This window comes from Canis lupus, chromosome 2 (assembly GCF_048164855.1).
Source record: "Canis lupus baileyi chromosome 2, mCanLup2.hap1, whole genome shotgun sequence".
Classification (NCBI taxonomy): Eukaryota; Metazoa; Chordata; class Mammalia; order Carnivora; family Canidae; genus Canis; species Canis lupus.
In genome coordinates this window covers 42784808-42799656 of record NC_132839.1, presented here as the reverse complement: position 1 = coordinate 42799656, position 14849 = coordinate 42784808, and the positions used below count along the sequence as shown (strand labels likewise).

Below are 14849 nucleotides of genomic sequence, written 5' to 3'. Positions count from 1 at the left end.
GACCTTTCGGAGGATTTCTCTCTCACCTCTGATAGGCATGTGTCATATTAAATATCAAGTGTGTTTGCTGCTTCTAGTTTGTATCCCCCTCATCAATACATACTTTTAGTTTTGGCAAAGGAAATGCCTTCTTGGCTCTCCCAAAGGTTTTCAGGAAATGGCTGACCAAGTTGCATCACATACATCAGATCCACTTCAAAGTTCTTGTTTCTCTGAAGCTTAGATCTCTTACCTCCATAGTGGGAAGCATGAGTTCCAGCATTGCTGCTCCTTGACTGTAGGCCTTTACTGACTCAGGACTTCTATCAGCTATTATAGGTGCTCAGGCTAACACATTAAATCCTGAGGCATATGTGAACACTCTTGTTGGCCTGATCCAAACTTAAATTTAGTCTTGCTGGCTAATTTACTTAGAATCCATTTGCATGCTTGCTCTCCAGGACCTGCTAATAAAATTTGGCAAGATCCTGCAACTTCTTCATGTATGTTCTCTCTCTTAGTAGCAGGCCTTACAATTAATTCTCTGGATTGTGCTGGGATTTTACACCCTTTGTGGCCCTACAGATGGTGACTGGTGGGTCCTGAGGAGAATAGGCACTTTTTTAGGTGACCACCCAGATGAAGTCAGTGAAATATCTTTACTCAAGGCAATGCTCATTGTCTCGGAAGGTAAGAAAGGCTGTTTCTGGTGTGAAGAAATGCTTAGAGATATTAGAATTTTCAAAGTTCTTAGCTTTGTGTCTGTACAGAGGTTTTAATTTCAAGTTTCCAGGTTCTATCCCTTCCCAGCCAGCATCTTTACCTTAGTATGAGACTCTATACAGGGGTATGTAACTTGTATGTTCAGGCTTCAGACATTTCCTTCCTATGGCTTCATAGAATAAGAATTCCTTTAGAGCCACAACAGAAATGTTGATTCTGTATCTATGCCTTGAGTTAGCAGTTCAAGGCACTGCACTTTATTGGGGGTGGGGATGGAGATTGAAGTGGAGGAGCAATAATCTCATAAGCAATCAGAAGAAGCCACCTCATGCACAATCTCTGAATTGACTGTGATGCCATAGCAATCAAGTTGCAGTCACTTGACCTCAGCGCCTTACCCTCCCTTAGCAGTCTGTTTAAGTGATGCTTTGAGTACTTAAGATGCCACACCATACTGCATGTTAGCAGTGTCCCATTTTTCCCTAGTAAGCCATTTGTGCACTGATCAACCCAATTCTAGAATTCCAACTTGATGGACTGTTTCCTTTCTTGTAACACTTACTAAATCAGTTGGGAAACTAGCTAGAATAGAAAACACACATTACCTGAGATTTTGAAGAGAATTGAATGGAGAAGAGAATGAATGGAGAGGGACAATTTGCAGAAATTGAGGCAGGATTCAGAGCACCCACAAGGATGATAAAGTCCCTGGAAACTTACAACAGTAGAAGCTTTACCACCCTTAACCTTAGGCCTGACACATGAGGAAATCTGGAGGCTGCTGAGAACCAGAGCCAACAGAAGGGCTGTCTGGTAGGAGCTCTAGTCAGAGAGGTAGAGACGGAGTGCAAATACTCAATCTTTCCACAAAAGCAAAGAGAAAACCAGCAAAAATGGCCACAACAAAAATTTTCAGAACTCTGGAAATTAACAAAAGGCTTACAGCAATCTAGTGTGCATTTACTCAAGAAAAGTGGCTAAATCTCAGAACAGAGACCTTTGTGATATAGTAAGCTTTCATAGCACCATCTTGTACTCTGAACCTTGAAAATCAAGAATTTGCAATCCCAGGTAAAACCAGCATTCTGGCTCCGCTGAAAAGGGGTAGAGGGAGCTAGAGGAGCTTCAAAGGTCCATCACCAGAGCACGGTCTTTGTCCTTTTCTGTGGTTCACTGACAGACCAAGCTTGCCAGCTTATCTTTATTAGACTTCAGTCAGAGCTCACCAATACAAAAAGCCTCTTCTCTGAGGGTGTTTGTCAGAAATTGTCAAACCAATTATAGGCAACTGCTTAATGTCACAGCTGCCTGAGGCCATGAAGAACTGTTGGGGCTGAAACAATAGACTAACCATAAAGCTGGAAAAGGGAATTGGGGAAATAAGCTTTCTGTAGGGGCTTTAAAAACCGCTAATATATCCCTTGGGAGTCTGTATGGCTACATGCATGTATAGGGATGTGAACATGCTCAGAAAAGACTCGGGGAGGCTCTGAGCTCTCTTCTCTTGATGATTTTGAGGCCCTCTGCAAGCAGGAATCAAAAGCTGAGGCCGATTTGGCACTACCTGGCTGAGTGTTGAAGTGTTACTGGAGCCATTCAAGAAGGGCCATCCAGGGGAGCTTTATCCTCCCATCAGCCAAACCTAGATGGAAGCTAGTTGGTAAGGGAATCCAGAATAATTGATCCAGAAATGTAAGGCAAAAGAGGTAGGTCTAGCTCTTGCCTTGAAGGCATTTATCAATCAAGATGAAAATGGTAGCAAAGCTTCTTTTGGAAGACTGTCAGAGCCCAGGGGAAAAGAAGTCAAAACCCACAGATAATCAAAATGATGAATGGTTGCCAGAGACTTGGTGGGGAGTGGGCTGAGGAGGGGGTGTGGCAATTGGCTGCAAATGAAGATGAGGAACTTTGGGGAATAAAAAATATTTCCTCTCTTGATTTTGGTGTTAAATAATTGTATATTTTTCAAATCTCATTCAACTGTGTATGGAAAGCAGGTGAATTTTCTCGTATGTATGTTAATACACTTCAATTAACTACACTTTAAACAGAAGAAAAAAAATATTCTGCTTTTCTCTCCTTCATCCTCCTGCTCTGCCTCCACTGACCTAATCCAGTCAGAAACCAGCCATCAGGCAGCTTGGGTGATATATAGACATGACCTGCTTGGGCAACAGAGAAAACCAACACTGGATTAAGGGGTGGGGAAACAAGATGATCACCACAGGATGTCTTGTGGAAACAACAGTAAACCATTTTCTCCTGGTGAGAAAAGCAGGCCCTCCCATAGCTGGAGCTGTCCAGAGTGGGTCAGAGGGCTCATGGCTCAGTGATAAAAGGTGCCAGATGGGAGTTTGAGATGGGATTCCTCTTTTATGTGTGAAGAAGACCCTCAAATGCTCTTAGTAAGATTCTAAAATTACCTCTCCAAACAATCCCGGGTGAATACATTGGTAAGATAAAGTCCTTAAAACCTTTTTTTTTTTTTTTAAGTTCTTCAGTATTAAGTGCTCCAGCTAAATGGGTGATATTTTCTGTTACCCAATTTTTAATAACATATTTCAAATTCTATTATTGCATTGTTGGTTCTAATAAGCAGAATTCAGACTATAACATGGAAAAAGCTTATTTTTTTCTTAGCTGCTAACTTGGGGGTTATGAGGTCATTTGAAAATCACTAAAATGAGCTTACGCATACCTCACCTGATTCCAGTGTTCAGTTTTAAAAGGAAATTTACATTTCTGTTGTGTACTTTTTTGGCCATGCCTAATCCTTTGCTTTAACAAAGAAAATGACTGCCTCTAATGGAAAGAATCCTGAGACTTTAATCTTGAACTCACAGTGTTCTCTCCCTCTTTTCCCCTTCCAGGAGGACAACAGTTAGTTTTGTGGCTTACTGCTGCTCCACCCAGTGTCTGCAGACTTTTGACCTACTGAGTTGATAAACACTCAAGAGCCTCAGGAGTTTTGCCAACTTGACACTGCAGTGGCCTGCATATTGTACGCTGTTTGTGTGGCAGAGGGACAGGACAGTCCAGCCTGGCGGAACAGGCCCTCACATCCTGTCCTGTCAAATGCGGGGGACTACAGAACTCTCTGGAAATGTCATGATTGAGCTTCAGAGCTGAAATGCCTTCACTCTTCCCCCCAAGTTGGAATATATCCTCCCCCAAATTAAGGACCCTTTGTCTTCTGTGTTTTTCTTTTTATGTGTGTCTCATAAGCAAACTATTTAGTGCAATGTGCCTCCCCAAATCTTGAAAGCCAAGTTTCAGTTCCCTGAAGTCCTCTAATTTGATAACAGAGCCAAATTAACTTTTGAACACATATACCTTCACAATACTTTTAATCTTTTCCTCTCTTTTTTACCCAGAGAATTATTTCCCCCAGAGATTATCCTCCATGTTTATAGCGAAGTTCAGCAAACTCTATGGCCTCCATAATATTGAATAACGGGCCAGGGAGTGGGGGGAGGGAGGAATTGGCAGTGAAGTTAGACTCCAGTGGAGGCCCTGCTAGGGTCCTAGCATACACCCTCTGGAAAGTTACAACCTTGTTTATAAGTTTTGCCACACATTAAGAGACCTTTGTGAGGATTTTTAAATATAAAAATGTAGATATTAAGTGAAATACACTCTTATTTTGGAAGGCTATTTTGAGAAAAAAAATTATTTTTACATGAGAAGAGTTTGAGGAATATTTGAGGCTTGAAAAGATCTGATCTTTGTAGGATTAAACATTTTCTGGCTAATGAGAAAGATAAAACATCAAAATATGTCCTCCAGTGCTTCTTGTTAGATGGGCTTATGATTACATCTACATTAACTTTGAAATATATTTGTTACATGTGAAAAACTGTCTTCAGCTCTTCTCCCAATTTTTTAGCCAGGTGATTCTAAGTACAACCTGTGCACATTTATTTAAATACCTGATACATTAGATTATCTTCATTTTGGCCCTAGGTTCTTTATGTACTTAACCCACTATTGTGCATATACCACTGGGAAAATACAGAAGAAGTGGGTCCAAATTCAGCCTTGGACTTTTACAAAAAGAAAAAAAAAAAGGACCATAAATGGAAAGTCTGTGAGATTATACTCTGACAGAAGAAATGCTCTTAATGGAAGAGCCACATATTTGCTCTTCCTTTGAAAGGATAGCATTTTAATGTTGCTTTGCTGCCAGATGTTCATCTGGTTGCTGCGAAGCAATTCTTTTTTAATTTTAATTATACAGAGTTTTCTCTAACGCAGAACTAAAAGGGGAACCAAGATTTACTTGGTAGGAAAATTATTTCCAAAAAATTTCAGACTTGTCAAAAACTTGGTTTCTGGAATTTTATTAGCTGCCCTAAATCTGTAATGCTAAGCTCTAACAGTGCTAAAAATCCTACATGGTTACTGACGAATGTGTGATCTCTTCAGTCACACCACCTGCTGCCCGGAAAGCGGACTATCCACGTCGAGTGGTGAAGACAGAACATTACCGTGTGTTCCAACTGCATTTCCACTGTTCTTCCTTCCTCTTGTCCCTTTCATAACTTGGCCTGGTCAGCCTTCACATTTCAAAGGCTTTTAGTATAATAGGAACTGAGGATCTATATCAAAATATAACACTTCTTTCATCCTTTGGAATAATTGAAGTTTTAGCGTAACCTCTACATGTATATAAGTTGGCAGCAGAAAAATGTGGCATGATGGGATCCCTGGGTAGCTCAATGGTTTAGCGCCTGCCTTCAGCCCCAGGGCGTGATCCTGGAGTCCCGGGATCGAGTCCCACGTCGGGCTCCCTGCATGGAGCCTGCTTCTCTCTCTGCCTGTGTCTCTGCCTCTCTCTCTCTCTCTCTCTCTCTCTCTCTCTCGCTCTGTGTGTGTGTGTGTGTCCCTCATGAATAAATAAAATCTTTAAAAAAAAAAAAAAGAAAGAAAAATGTGGCACGAAACTTCACAAATGTAATTCAGGCTCCAGTGGCTGCTGCCTATCATTTAAGTGACAGTAAATACACTGCAACTTCTCTCTACTTCACCCTCTACAATCCCGTGTCTTAAAACGGAGCTGTGAGATGTGCTAACCTGATGTTCAGGATTCTTGTTGAGATAAGGATATATAAGGCTTCTGTTTTAACTTGTTTGAAATTTTACAAAGACACTTCCAATCTGAGCACCCTCTCTGTACCCATGATGAACAGCGTGCATCTGCTACCTACAGTTGGCTAGCAGACAACCTGCTACTCTCAATCTTAATCCTTGGTGCAGCACCAGCTTAACTGATGAGAAATGGAACTTGAAATCTGGCTTCCTGGGTCTTGTTCATTATAAAAATTTTGTACTGGAGTCACTGATATCACTGATATCATTCTTAACCCTTTGATACCATAAAGAAATGTTGTAAACGATAAAATTGGCCTACATGCTACATGTATTTTAATGGAGTCCAGAGCTTTGCAGAAAATCCTGAAGTCATTATATGTGTTTTCTATAAGTAAAATTTATACTAGAGAGAAATACGTTATGCAATTATAGTAATGCAAAAAAAAAAAAGTGACTTACTTGGAAAATATAGTCTGTTCAGGTAAATTTACCTCAGTAATCTGAGGTGTGTCTCCATGTGGGGCTCAAACTCACCATCCTAAAATCAAGACTGGAGCTGAAATCAAGAGTCAGATGCTTAACTTGACACAGGTGCCCCTTAATGGTAAATTTTTAAATCTAGGATACCCTGATGGGTCTGGGCCTTCTTATGACATAATGCAAAGCAGGTCCATTTTAAGTGATTACCCCTATTACTGTTCTTCAAAATGCCTAAATGTTATCATACCAAAATCCTTGATCACATAACATTGTGTAGATGAAATGTTGCATCTTTAGTGAAGAAAATATATATTTTGAGCACACTTCAAAACTTTTAAAAATGATCAATACACAACAGAGTCCTGGCTGGTGGAGGATCCACTCTGGTTAATAGAGAAGAGTGATGACCTCCTTTGTTATCTAGCCCTCCTCTTCCAGAAAAGCCAGGTATACATTAAATATCTCGGACAGTGTACTAAAACCTTTCACATCTGGCTTGTCTACTAATGTGCATCTCCCTTTTCCACATTAAGTGTTATGAATTAAATTTTTTACAGTCTGAGAAAAAAGGCTTCAACATCAGTTGACTATGAGGCTTTGCATATAGTTTTCTCTAAAATGTATACCTATTTTATCTATGGGGACTTTGGAAGCCGATTTAAAAAACTATTAATAGTAAAATTAGATTTCTCTTTCCTGAACTGAAAAATCAGACATTTTTATCTTCCCTGTAGAAAGCTTAAAATGGTGCATTACTTCAGCAGAAGTCAAAACATTTTTGTTCAGATGATTTATGAACATGGATTCCTAACCGGGCCAACACTAATGCAACCTGATGTAATTAAATATTGAGATGTAAATTCATTTCACAGACTTGTAAACACACTCTTTTGAGGAATCTTATTTAAAAATGTATCCTTACATAACCCTGGCCATTTTACTATGCTTTTGTTATTTTTGTGGTTTCCACTGACTCCTGCTTACTCCTAATGAAACTCTCCTACATTTCACTAGGAATTCAGTGAATACCTTGCTTGCCTTCTCTTAAGCAGAGAGGATTTTTAAAAAAGATTTTTAATTTAGTTATTCATGAGAGACACAGAGGCAGAGGGAGAAGCAGGCCCCCGCGAGGAGCCTGATGCCGGACTCTATCCCAGAACTCCAAGATCATGACCTGAGCCGAAGGCAGATGCTCAACCACTGAGCTACCCAGGCATCCCCAGAGGGGATTTTTTTTTTTTTTTACAAAGTCTGTATTTTTTGGAAAATATCTCCGTGTCTATCGACAAATCATTCAAGTGTCACTGTCCCTACCCAGAAAGTACCTCCCTGTGTCATCAGCTAATAGAATTGAATGTAATGCAAGTGTCTCTAAAAAAGGGACTAATCATAGTTCAGTGACTGTTATCCTTGGTCAGGAAAAGAGATTGCTTTACAGCCTAAGATGTTCTCTTTGAAGTATGACTATATGGTGAACTTTGGAGACAGAAAAGTACTGGCTACCCAGTGTGGTGGCTAGGCAGAAGGTAGAGCATTTGAAGATCATTTCAATATGTAATTAAGAGACTTGCAAGGATTGACAGGTTGTTTTTTCCATTCACCTTACAGTAGCATGTGGAGTATCCTTGCTGCCTGTGTTAAAGAATATCAGATTTGTTTCTCATAGCATTTTTGAGACTAATAATCCATGATCAGTCTTCCTTCCTTCCTTCCTTCCTTCCTTCCTTCCTTCCTTCCTTCCTTCCTTCCTTCCTTCTTTCCTTCCTTTTATTGCATAATGAAACGAATTTTTGGATGCCTGGGTGGCTCAGTGTGTGATCCTGGGGTCTGGGATCAAGTCCCACATGGGGCTCCCCCATGGAGCCTACTTCTCCCTCTGCCTGTGTCTCTGCCTCTCTCTCTCTCTGTGTCTCTCATGAATAAATAAATAAAATCTTTCTTTAAAAAAAGGATTTTTTTAAAACTCTGAGTCTGTCTACTGCAAAACTATGGCAACATTCACTTGGACTGTGGACATTTTCTAAAACTTATATTGTATCCAGTTTGGTTGTTCTCACAGTTATTTCTGTTTATAGAATAGTTGAGCTTGAATCATGTTGATGCCTAGAAATGTTGATGATGGTAGCTTCATTGTTTTAGCCAGATTCATTTTGTTAAAAATAAAAGGGCATTAAATGCTTAAAGCTAGCAAAAATGATGGAGTAAGGACCTCCAAAAATTCTCCCCTCCATAAAAGCAGGAGGGAATTGTCAAAACATGTCAGAATCAATTTTTCTTCAGCGCTCTGGAAATTAACCAAAGGTTTACAACAATCCAAGGAATATTTATTCAAAAGAAATAGCTGAATCTCAATAAGAACAGTAAGATTTGTAGCATTCTAATTTGCTCTATTTCTATCCCACCTCCCAACTCTGCTATCCTTGAAAACCAACAATCTACAATCAAGGTAGAAGCACCTGTGTAGAAGCCACTGGAGAGGCAGAAGGGGGTTAGAGTTCCTTCAGAGCCTCATTCCCAGAGAATTGTCATTATTTAACTTGTCTGGTGACTACATGAAAGATCTCCTTTGCAAGGCTGTCTTTATTTTGCCTGATCAGAGCTTACTGGGTGTGAAAAGCCTCCTCCACAGGGACATTTGTTAAAAAACAAATAAAAATCAGAGGCAAAAAAAATAAAAAATAAAAATAAAATAAAATAAAATAAAATAAAATCAGAGGCAATTGTGGCTGCCTGAAGCAGTGGTTAGCCATCAGAACAAACAACAGGCTAACCAAAAACTTAAAAGGAAAAACTGGGGGATGAGATGTTCATAGCAGCTTTGAAAATCTCTGACATTCTCATGAATTTGGATGGCAATGCTCATGTATGGGACTTTACACAAGCCAAAGATTATATGCTTCAGGGAAGACCTAAGAACATCCTAAATTCTCACCTTAGGTTGACTTTGAGGATCTGCACAGGCAGAAAGTGAGGCTTAAATGAACATTCCTGGCTGAATGTTGAAGGGTGTCCCAACATGCACACAAAGCCCTCAATAAAGACTAGGAGGATTATTGGTTTCAGGTTCCAATCATTAGCTCACCACAAAACCACCTGAGTGAAACATAACTGACCATTATTACAAAGAATATAGACTTTATAGAAATGAGTCCCTATGCAAACAAAACCCAACAACTTCATCAAATCCTTGGCAAAGGGGTAAGAAAATCTAATTTTCAGGATTACCCCATTATTATTTAAAATATTCAGTTTTCCTCAAAAAACCGTGAGACATGCAAAGAAATTAGAAACAATGTCCCATACATAGGGGTAAAAGTAGTGAATAAACTGTACCTGAGGAAGTCCAGACATTGGACTTTGTAAACAAAAACTGTAAATCAACTATTTTAAATATGTTTAAATAGCTCAAGTATGAAAATGATGTCTCACTAAATAGAAAATATCAATAAAAAGATAAAAATTATAAAAAAGAACCAAATATAAATTCTGGCATTGAGATATAATAACTGAAATGAAAAATTCCTGAAAGGTGCCTAGCATCAGATTTGAGGAAGCAGAAGAAAGAATTAGCGAACTTGAATATAGGTCAATTGGGATTATCCAATGTGAGGAACAGAAATTTTAAAAGAATGAAGAAAAATGAATAGAGCCTCACAGGCCCATGAAATACCATCGAATGCACCAACATGTGCTCCCCACTGAGGGAGAGGAGAAAGACCACAGAATATTTGAAAAATAATGACTAAGATCTTCAAAATTTGGTGGAAAACATTATTTTACATACCCAAGAAACTCAATGAATCCCTAGTAGGATAAACTCAAGAGATTCATGCCTGGACACCTAATCACACTGTCAAAAGATACAGACAAGGAGTGAATCTTGAAAGCAGCAAAGAGAAGATACTCATGTACTGGGGATTCTCATCAGAAATCACAGAGGCCAGAAGGCAGTGGGATGACATACTCCTACTCAAAGTGCTAAAGTACATGACTATCGAACACTTCTATATTCAACAAAATTATCTTTCAAAAATGGAGAAATTAGGACATTTCCATATAAACAAAAGCAGAATTCATTATTAGCAAGCCTGCCTTACAAAAAATAATAAACATAGCCTTTCCAGCCAAAATGAAGGACAATAGACAATAACGCAAATCCACACTGAAGAAATAAAGAGCACTAATAAAGGTAACTATGTACATAAATATAAAAATACAGTAGAAATGCATTTTTTGTTTGTAAAATGTTTTTTTTTTCTCTGAGACAACTGCAAATGTATATATATCTGTTGATGGACACAAAGTGCAAAAACATAAAATTTGTATGACAATACCAGTACAAAGGAAAGGGGAGGGAACAAAATTTTTGTATACTACTGAAATTAAGTTAGATGTTAATCCAAACTGGTTTGTTATATATTAAGATGTTAGTTATAATACTCAGGGAAACCACAAAGAAAATAACTAAAGAATATACAGCAAAAGATACAACAATGGAGTTAAAATGGGACACTAGTAATGGGACACTGTTGCATCAACTAATGCAACAGAAGGCATGAAAGTAATGGAAAAAGAGAGGAACAAAAAAGGATAAGACATATAGAAAAAGAAATCACAAAATGGCAGCCTAAATTCTACCTTAGCAGTAGTTCCATGAAATGTAAATGGATGAAGCACTCCAGTTAAAAAGCAAAGATGGCAGAATGTGTAAAAATCATGATCCAATTAAATGCTGCCTATAGGAGACACACTTTTGTCAATGATACAGCTAGGTTGACAGTGAAAGGATGGAAGAAGATCTATCATGCAAACTAAAAGCTAGAATGGGCATATTAATATCAGACAAAATAGAATTGAAGACAAAAATTGTTACTAGTGACCAAGATATTACATAATGATAAAAAGATCAATCCATGGGATCCCTGGGTGGCGCAGTGGTTTAGCGCCTGCCTTCGGCCCAGGGCGCGATCCTGGAGACCCGGGATCGAATCCCACTTCGGGCTCCCGGTGCATGGAGCCTGCTTCTCCCTCTGCCTGTGTCTCTGCCTCTCTCTCTCTCTCTCTCTCTGTGACTATCATAAATAAATAAAAATTAAAAAAAAAAAAGATCAATCCATCAAGAAGTAATTATCCACATATATGCACCTAACAACAAAGTTCCAAATACATGAAGCAAAAACTGATAGAATCGAAGGGCAAATAGACAATTCAATAATAGCATTTGGAGACTTTAGTGCCTCACTTGCAGGAGTGGATAGAACAACTAGACAAAGTCAACAAAGAATTAGAAGACTTGAACAACACTTAATGCTGGGTAGGGCTAACAGACATCCATAGAACATTATACTCAGTAACAGTAAAATGCACATGCTTTTAAAGTGCACATGGAACAATGGAACATTCCCTGGGGTAAATCATACGTTAGTTCATTAAACATGTCTTAATATTTGTAATAGGATATCAAATCATACAAAATATGTTCTTTGACTACAATGGAATGGAATTAGAAATAAATAGCAGAAGGAAATTTGGGAAATTCACAAATATGTGAATATTAAACAATGCATTCCTAATTTAACCAATGGATCAAAGAAAAAATCACGAAGGAAATTAGAAAATTCCTTAAGATTAATGAAAGTGAAGATACAACATATCAAAACATATGGGATCCAGCTAGAGCAGTACTTAAAGGTAACATACAGCTATAAGTGCCTATGTTTACAAAATAAAGGTCTTAGATGAATAACCTTAACTGCAACCTCAAGAAACCAGAAAAAAATAGCAAACTAAACCAAAAAGAAGCAGAACAAAGGAATAATACATATTTTAGTCAAAATAAATGGAATAAAGAGGTGGAAAATAATAGAGAAAATTTAAACCAAAACTTCAATAAAAAAACAAAGAGAACAAAAGCAGGTTCTTAGAAAAAAATCTACAAAATAGAAATGCCCTTAGGGAAGCTTGGGTAGCTCAGTCAGTTAAGCATCCAACTTTTGATTTCAGCTCAGGTCATGATCTCAGGGTCATGAGATCAACTCCCACAGGGGGACTCTGCACTCAGTGGGAAATCTGCTTGAGATTCTTTCTCTCCCTCTACTCTTTCCCCCTGCTTGTGCTCCCTATAAATAAACAAACAAACAAACAAACAAATAAATGAATGAATAAATAAAGTCTTTAAGAAAAATAGAAATGCCCTTACCTAGATTAGAAAAAAAATAAAGAAAACTCAAATTACTAAAATTAGGAATGAAAGATTACTACCCACCCTTTAAAAATAAAAGAATCGTAAAGGAATTTGTATGCCAACAATTTAGCAAACATAAAGAAACCTATAGAAAGACACAAACCACCAAACTGACTCAAGAAGAAAAAAAATTAAACAGATCTAAAAAAGAGATCAAATTAGTAATCAAAAAAGTTCCCACAAAAAAAGTCTAAGAATGAATATATCTTCACCAGTAAGTCTATAAAACATTTGAAGAATAATTAACACCAGTTACTGACAGACTTGTAGAAAATGATATAAAACCCTATATTATTAGAGTGAAGGACAGAAACAACATGATTATCTCTATAGGTGCAGAAAAAACATTTGATATTTGACAAATGTTTTAAAATTAAGATATTTAGGGGCACCTGGGTAGCTTAGTGGTTGAGTTACTGCCTTTGGCTCAGGTGGTGATCCTGGGGTTCTGGGATCAAGTCCCACATCAGGCTCCTTGCAGGGAGCCTGCTTCTCCCTCTGCCTATGTCTCTGCCTCTTTCTTGCCTCTCATGAATAAATAAACAAAATCTTAAAAATAAATTAAGATATTTAACAAAGTAAAACTAGAAGGGAACTTCCTCAACCTGATTGATGACACCTCTGAAAAACCTATAGCTAACATATTGGTGGCAAAATGTTGTAAGCTTTCACCCTGATACCAAGAACAAGACCAAAGATGTCCCCTCTCACCACTTCTATTCAATTTTGTAATAGAAGTTCTACCCTAGGCAATAGGCAAGAAGAAATGTAAAATCCAGTTTGGAAACAAAGGATTAAAACTATATTTTCCAATGTCATGATCTTGTATCTAGAAAATCATAAGGAATACACACACACACACACACACACACACACACACACACACAGAATTAGAGCTAATAAAAGTTCAACAAGGTTGTAGGACACAGAATTAATATATGAAAGTTAATTGATTTTTATGCATTAGCAATGAACAATCCAGAAAGGAACTGAAGGAAATTAAATTATATTTACAATAGGATTAAAAAGATTAAAATACCTAGAATAAACTAACAAAAGAAGTACAAGACTTACCTACTGAAAACTACAAAGCATCACTGAAAAAATTAAAAACCTGAATAAATGTGAAGAAACGCTATGTTCATGGATTGAGAAACTGCCATATTGTTAAGATGGCAATACTCCCCAAATTAATCTACAGATTCAGTGCAAATCCCTATCATAATACCAGCTGTGTTTTTTGCAGAAATTCATAAGCTAATCCTAAAATTCATATGGAAATACAAGAGGCCCAGAATAGCCAAAATAATCTTAAAAAGAGGAGCAAATTTGTAGGATGCACACTTCCCTCCTATACAGCTACATTAATTAAGACTAAGTGGCCCTGGCATAAAGATAGACATGTGCATCAATGGCTGTGAAATGGATGGAAACTCAGTGTTAACAACCTATCGAGTTTCGGAGTCAGTCCTCCCTGGTTAACACCAGCATCAGGCCAATACTGCAGTAATTTAAAAATTCCAGTTGATGAGCCATTCAACTCACCTAATGCATCAATCAGTCACCCTTCCAATGTGGCCCCTCAGACCACAAGTAAGTAAGGTGCCATGAAATTAATGTGTTTGAAGATACAATCAAGTGGAAAATTCTGTAAAGTACTAGGGAGTCATATTTACTTTTCCCTGGTTTGCAAAACTGTCTTGGTACCATTCTTTACCTCGAACAAAAATGTACAGGGAGGTATTCTTTCCTAAAGGTCTTATCTTTTAAGCATAGTTATTAAATATTTGTGTTTATTTTGTCAGGTATTCCAAAATACCTTAATCCAAGGCTGTTCATAATTCTCTGAAGCCGATAAAAGGCACTGTTAGATTTATTGGCCAAATAACTTCCCCTCTTTGAGGATCTGCAGTCTAATTTAGTAAACCAAAACTATGTCTAGATTTTAAATAAAATATAGGGAGTTTTGTTTTTATTTTTTTATTTTTATTTTTATTTTTTTAAATATAGGGAGTTTTAAATATAGGGAGTTTTAAATGGTATGTAAGAAACAGTAATTATAACTTGCTCTTCTCAGGTGTATGTTCTTTATTTTTAGTTGATTGGACTAGTAGAGAAAAAAATAGCAAATCCAATTGTAATGTTGTGAGTATAATCTTACTATTTGAAATAATCCAGGTAAGTTGTGTTTTGAGCTATACTGATGAGTCTTGTACATTGATCATATAATTAAGTCATGCATAAAAGTGCTTGGTAGACTCTCCTAAAAGGAAAAACCTGCTCTTTTTTATTTGCCATAGGAATATCCCTTAATCTCAGTTTTCCTGAGAGA

At 37.6% G+C, this 14849-nt stretch overlaps 1 protein-coding gene across 9 annotated transcripts in view; it reads left to right on the top strand.

Moving 5' to 3' along the window:
- The window catches only part of LRRC28 (leucine rich repeat containing 28), a 158939-nt gene extending 155058 nt beyond the window's left edge, over positions 1–3881 (top strand). For all 9 annotated transcript variants that reach the window (XR_012017006.1, XR_012017007.1, XM_072797197.1 and 6 more), the window contains one exon: positions 3573–3881. Coding sequence is in view for 7 of the 9 variants with exons in the window: in XM_072797197.1 (XP_072653298.1) it covers positions 3573–3645 (73 nt within the window). In the remaining 2 variants the exon portion in view is untranslated. The remainder of the gene's footprint in view (positions 1–3572) is intronic.
- The last annotated feature ends 10968 nt before the right edge of the window (positions 3882–14849 follow it).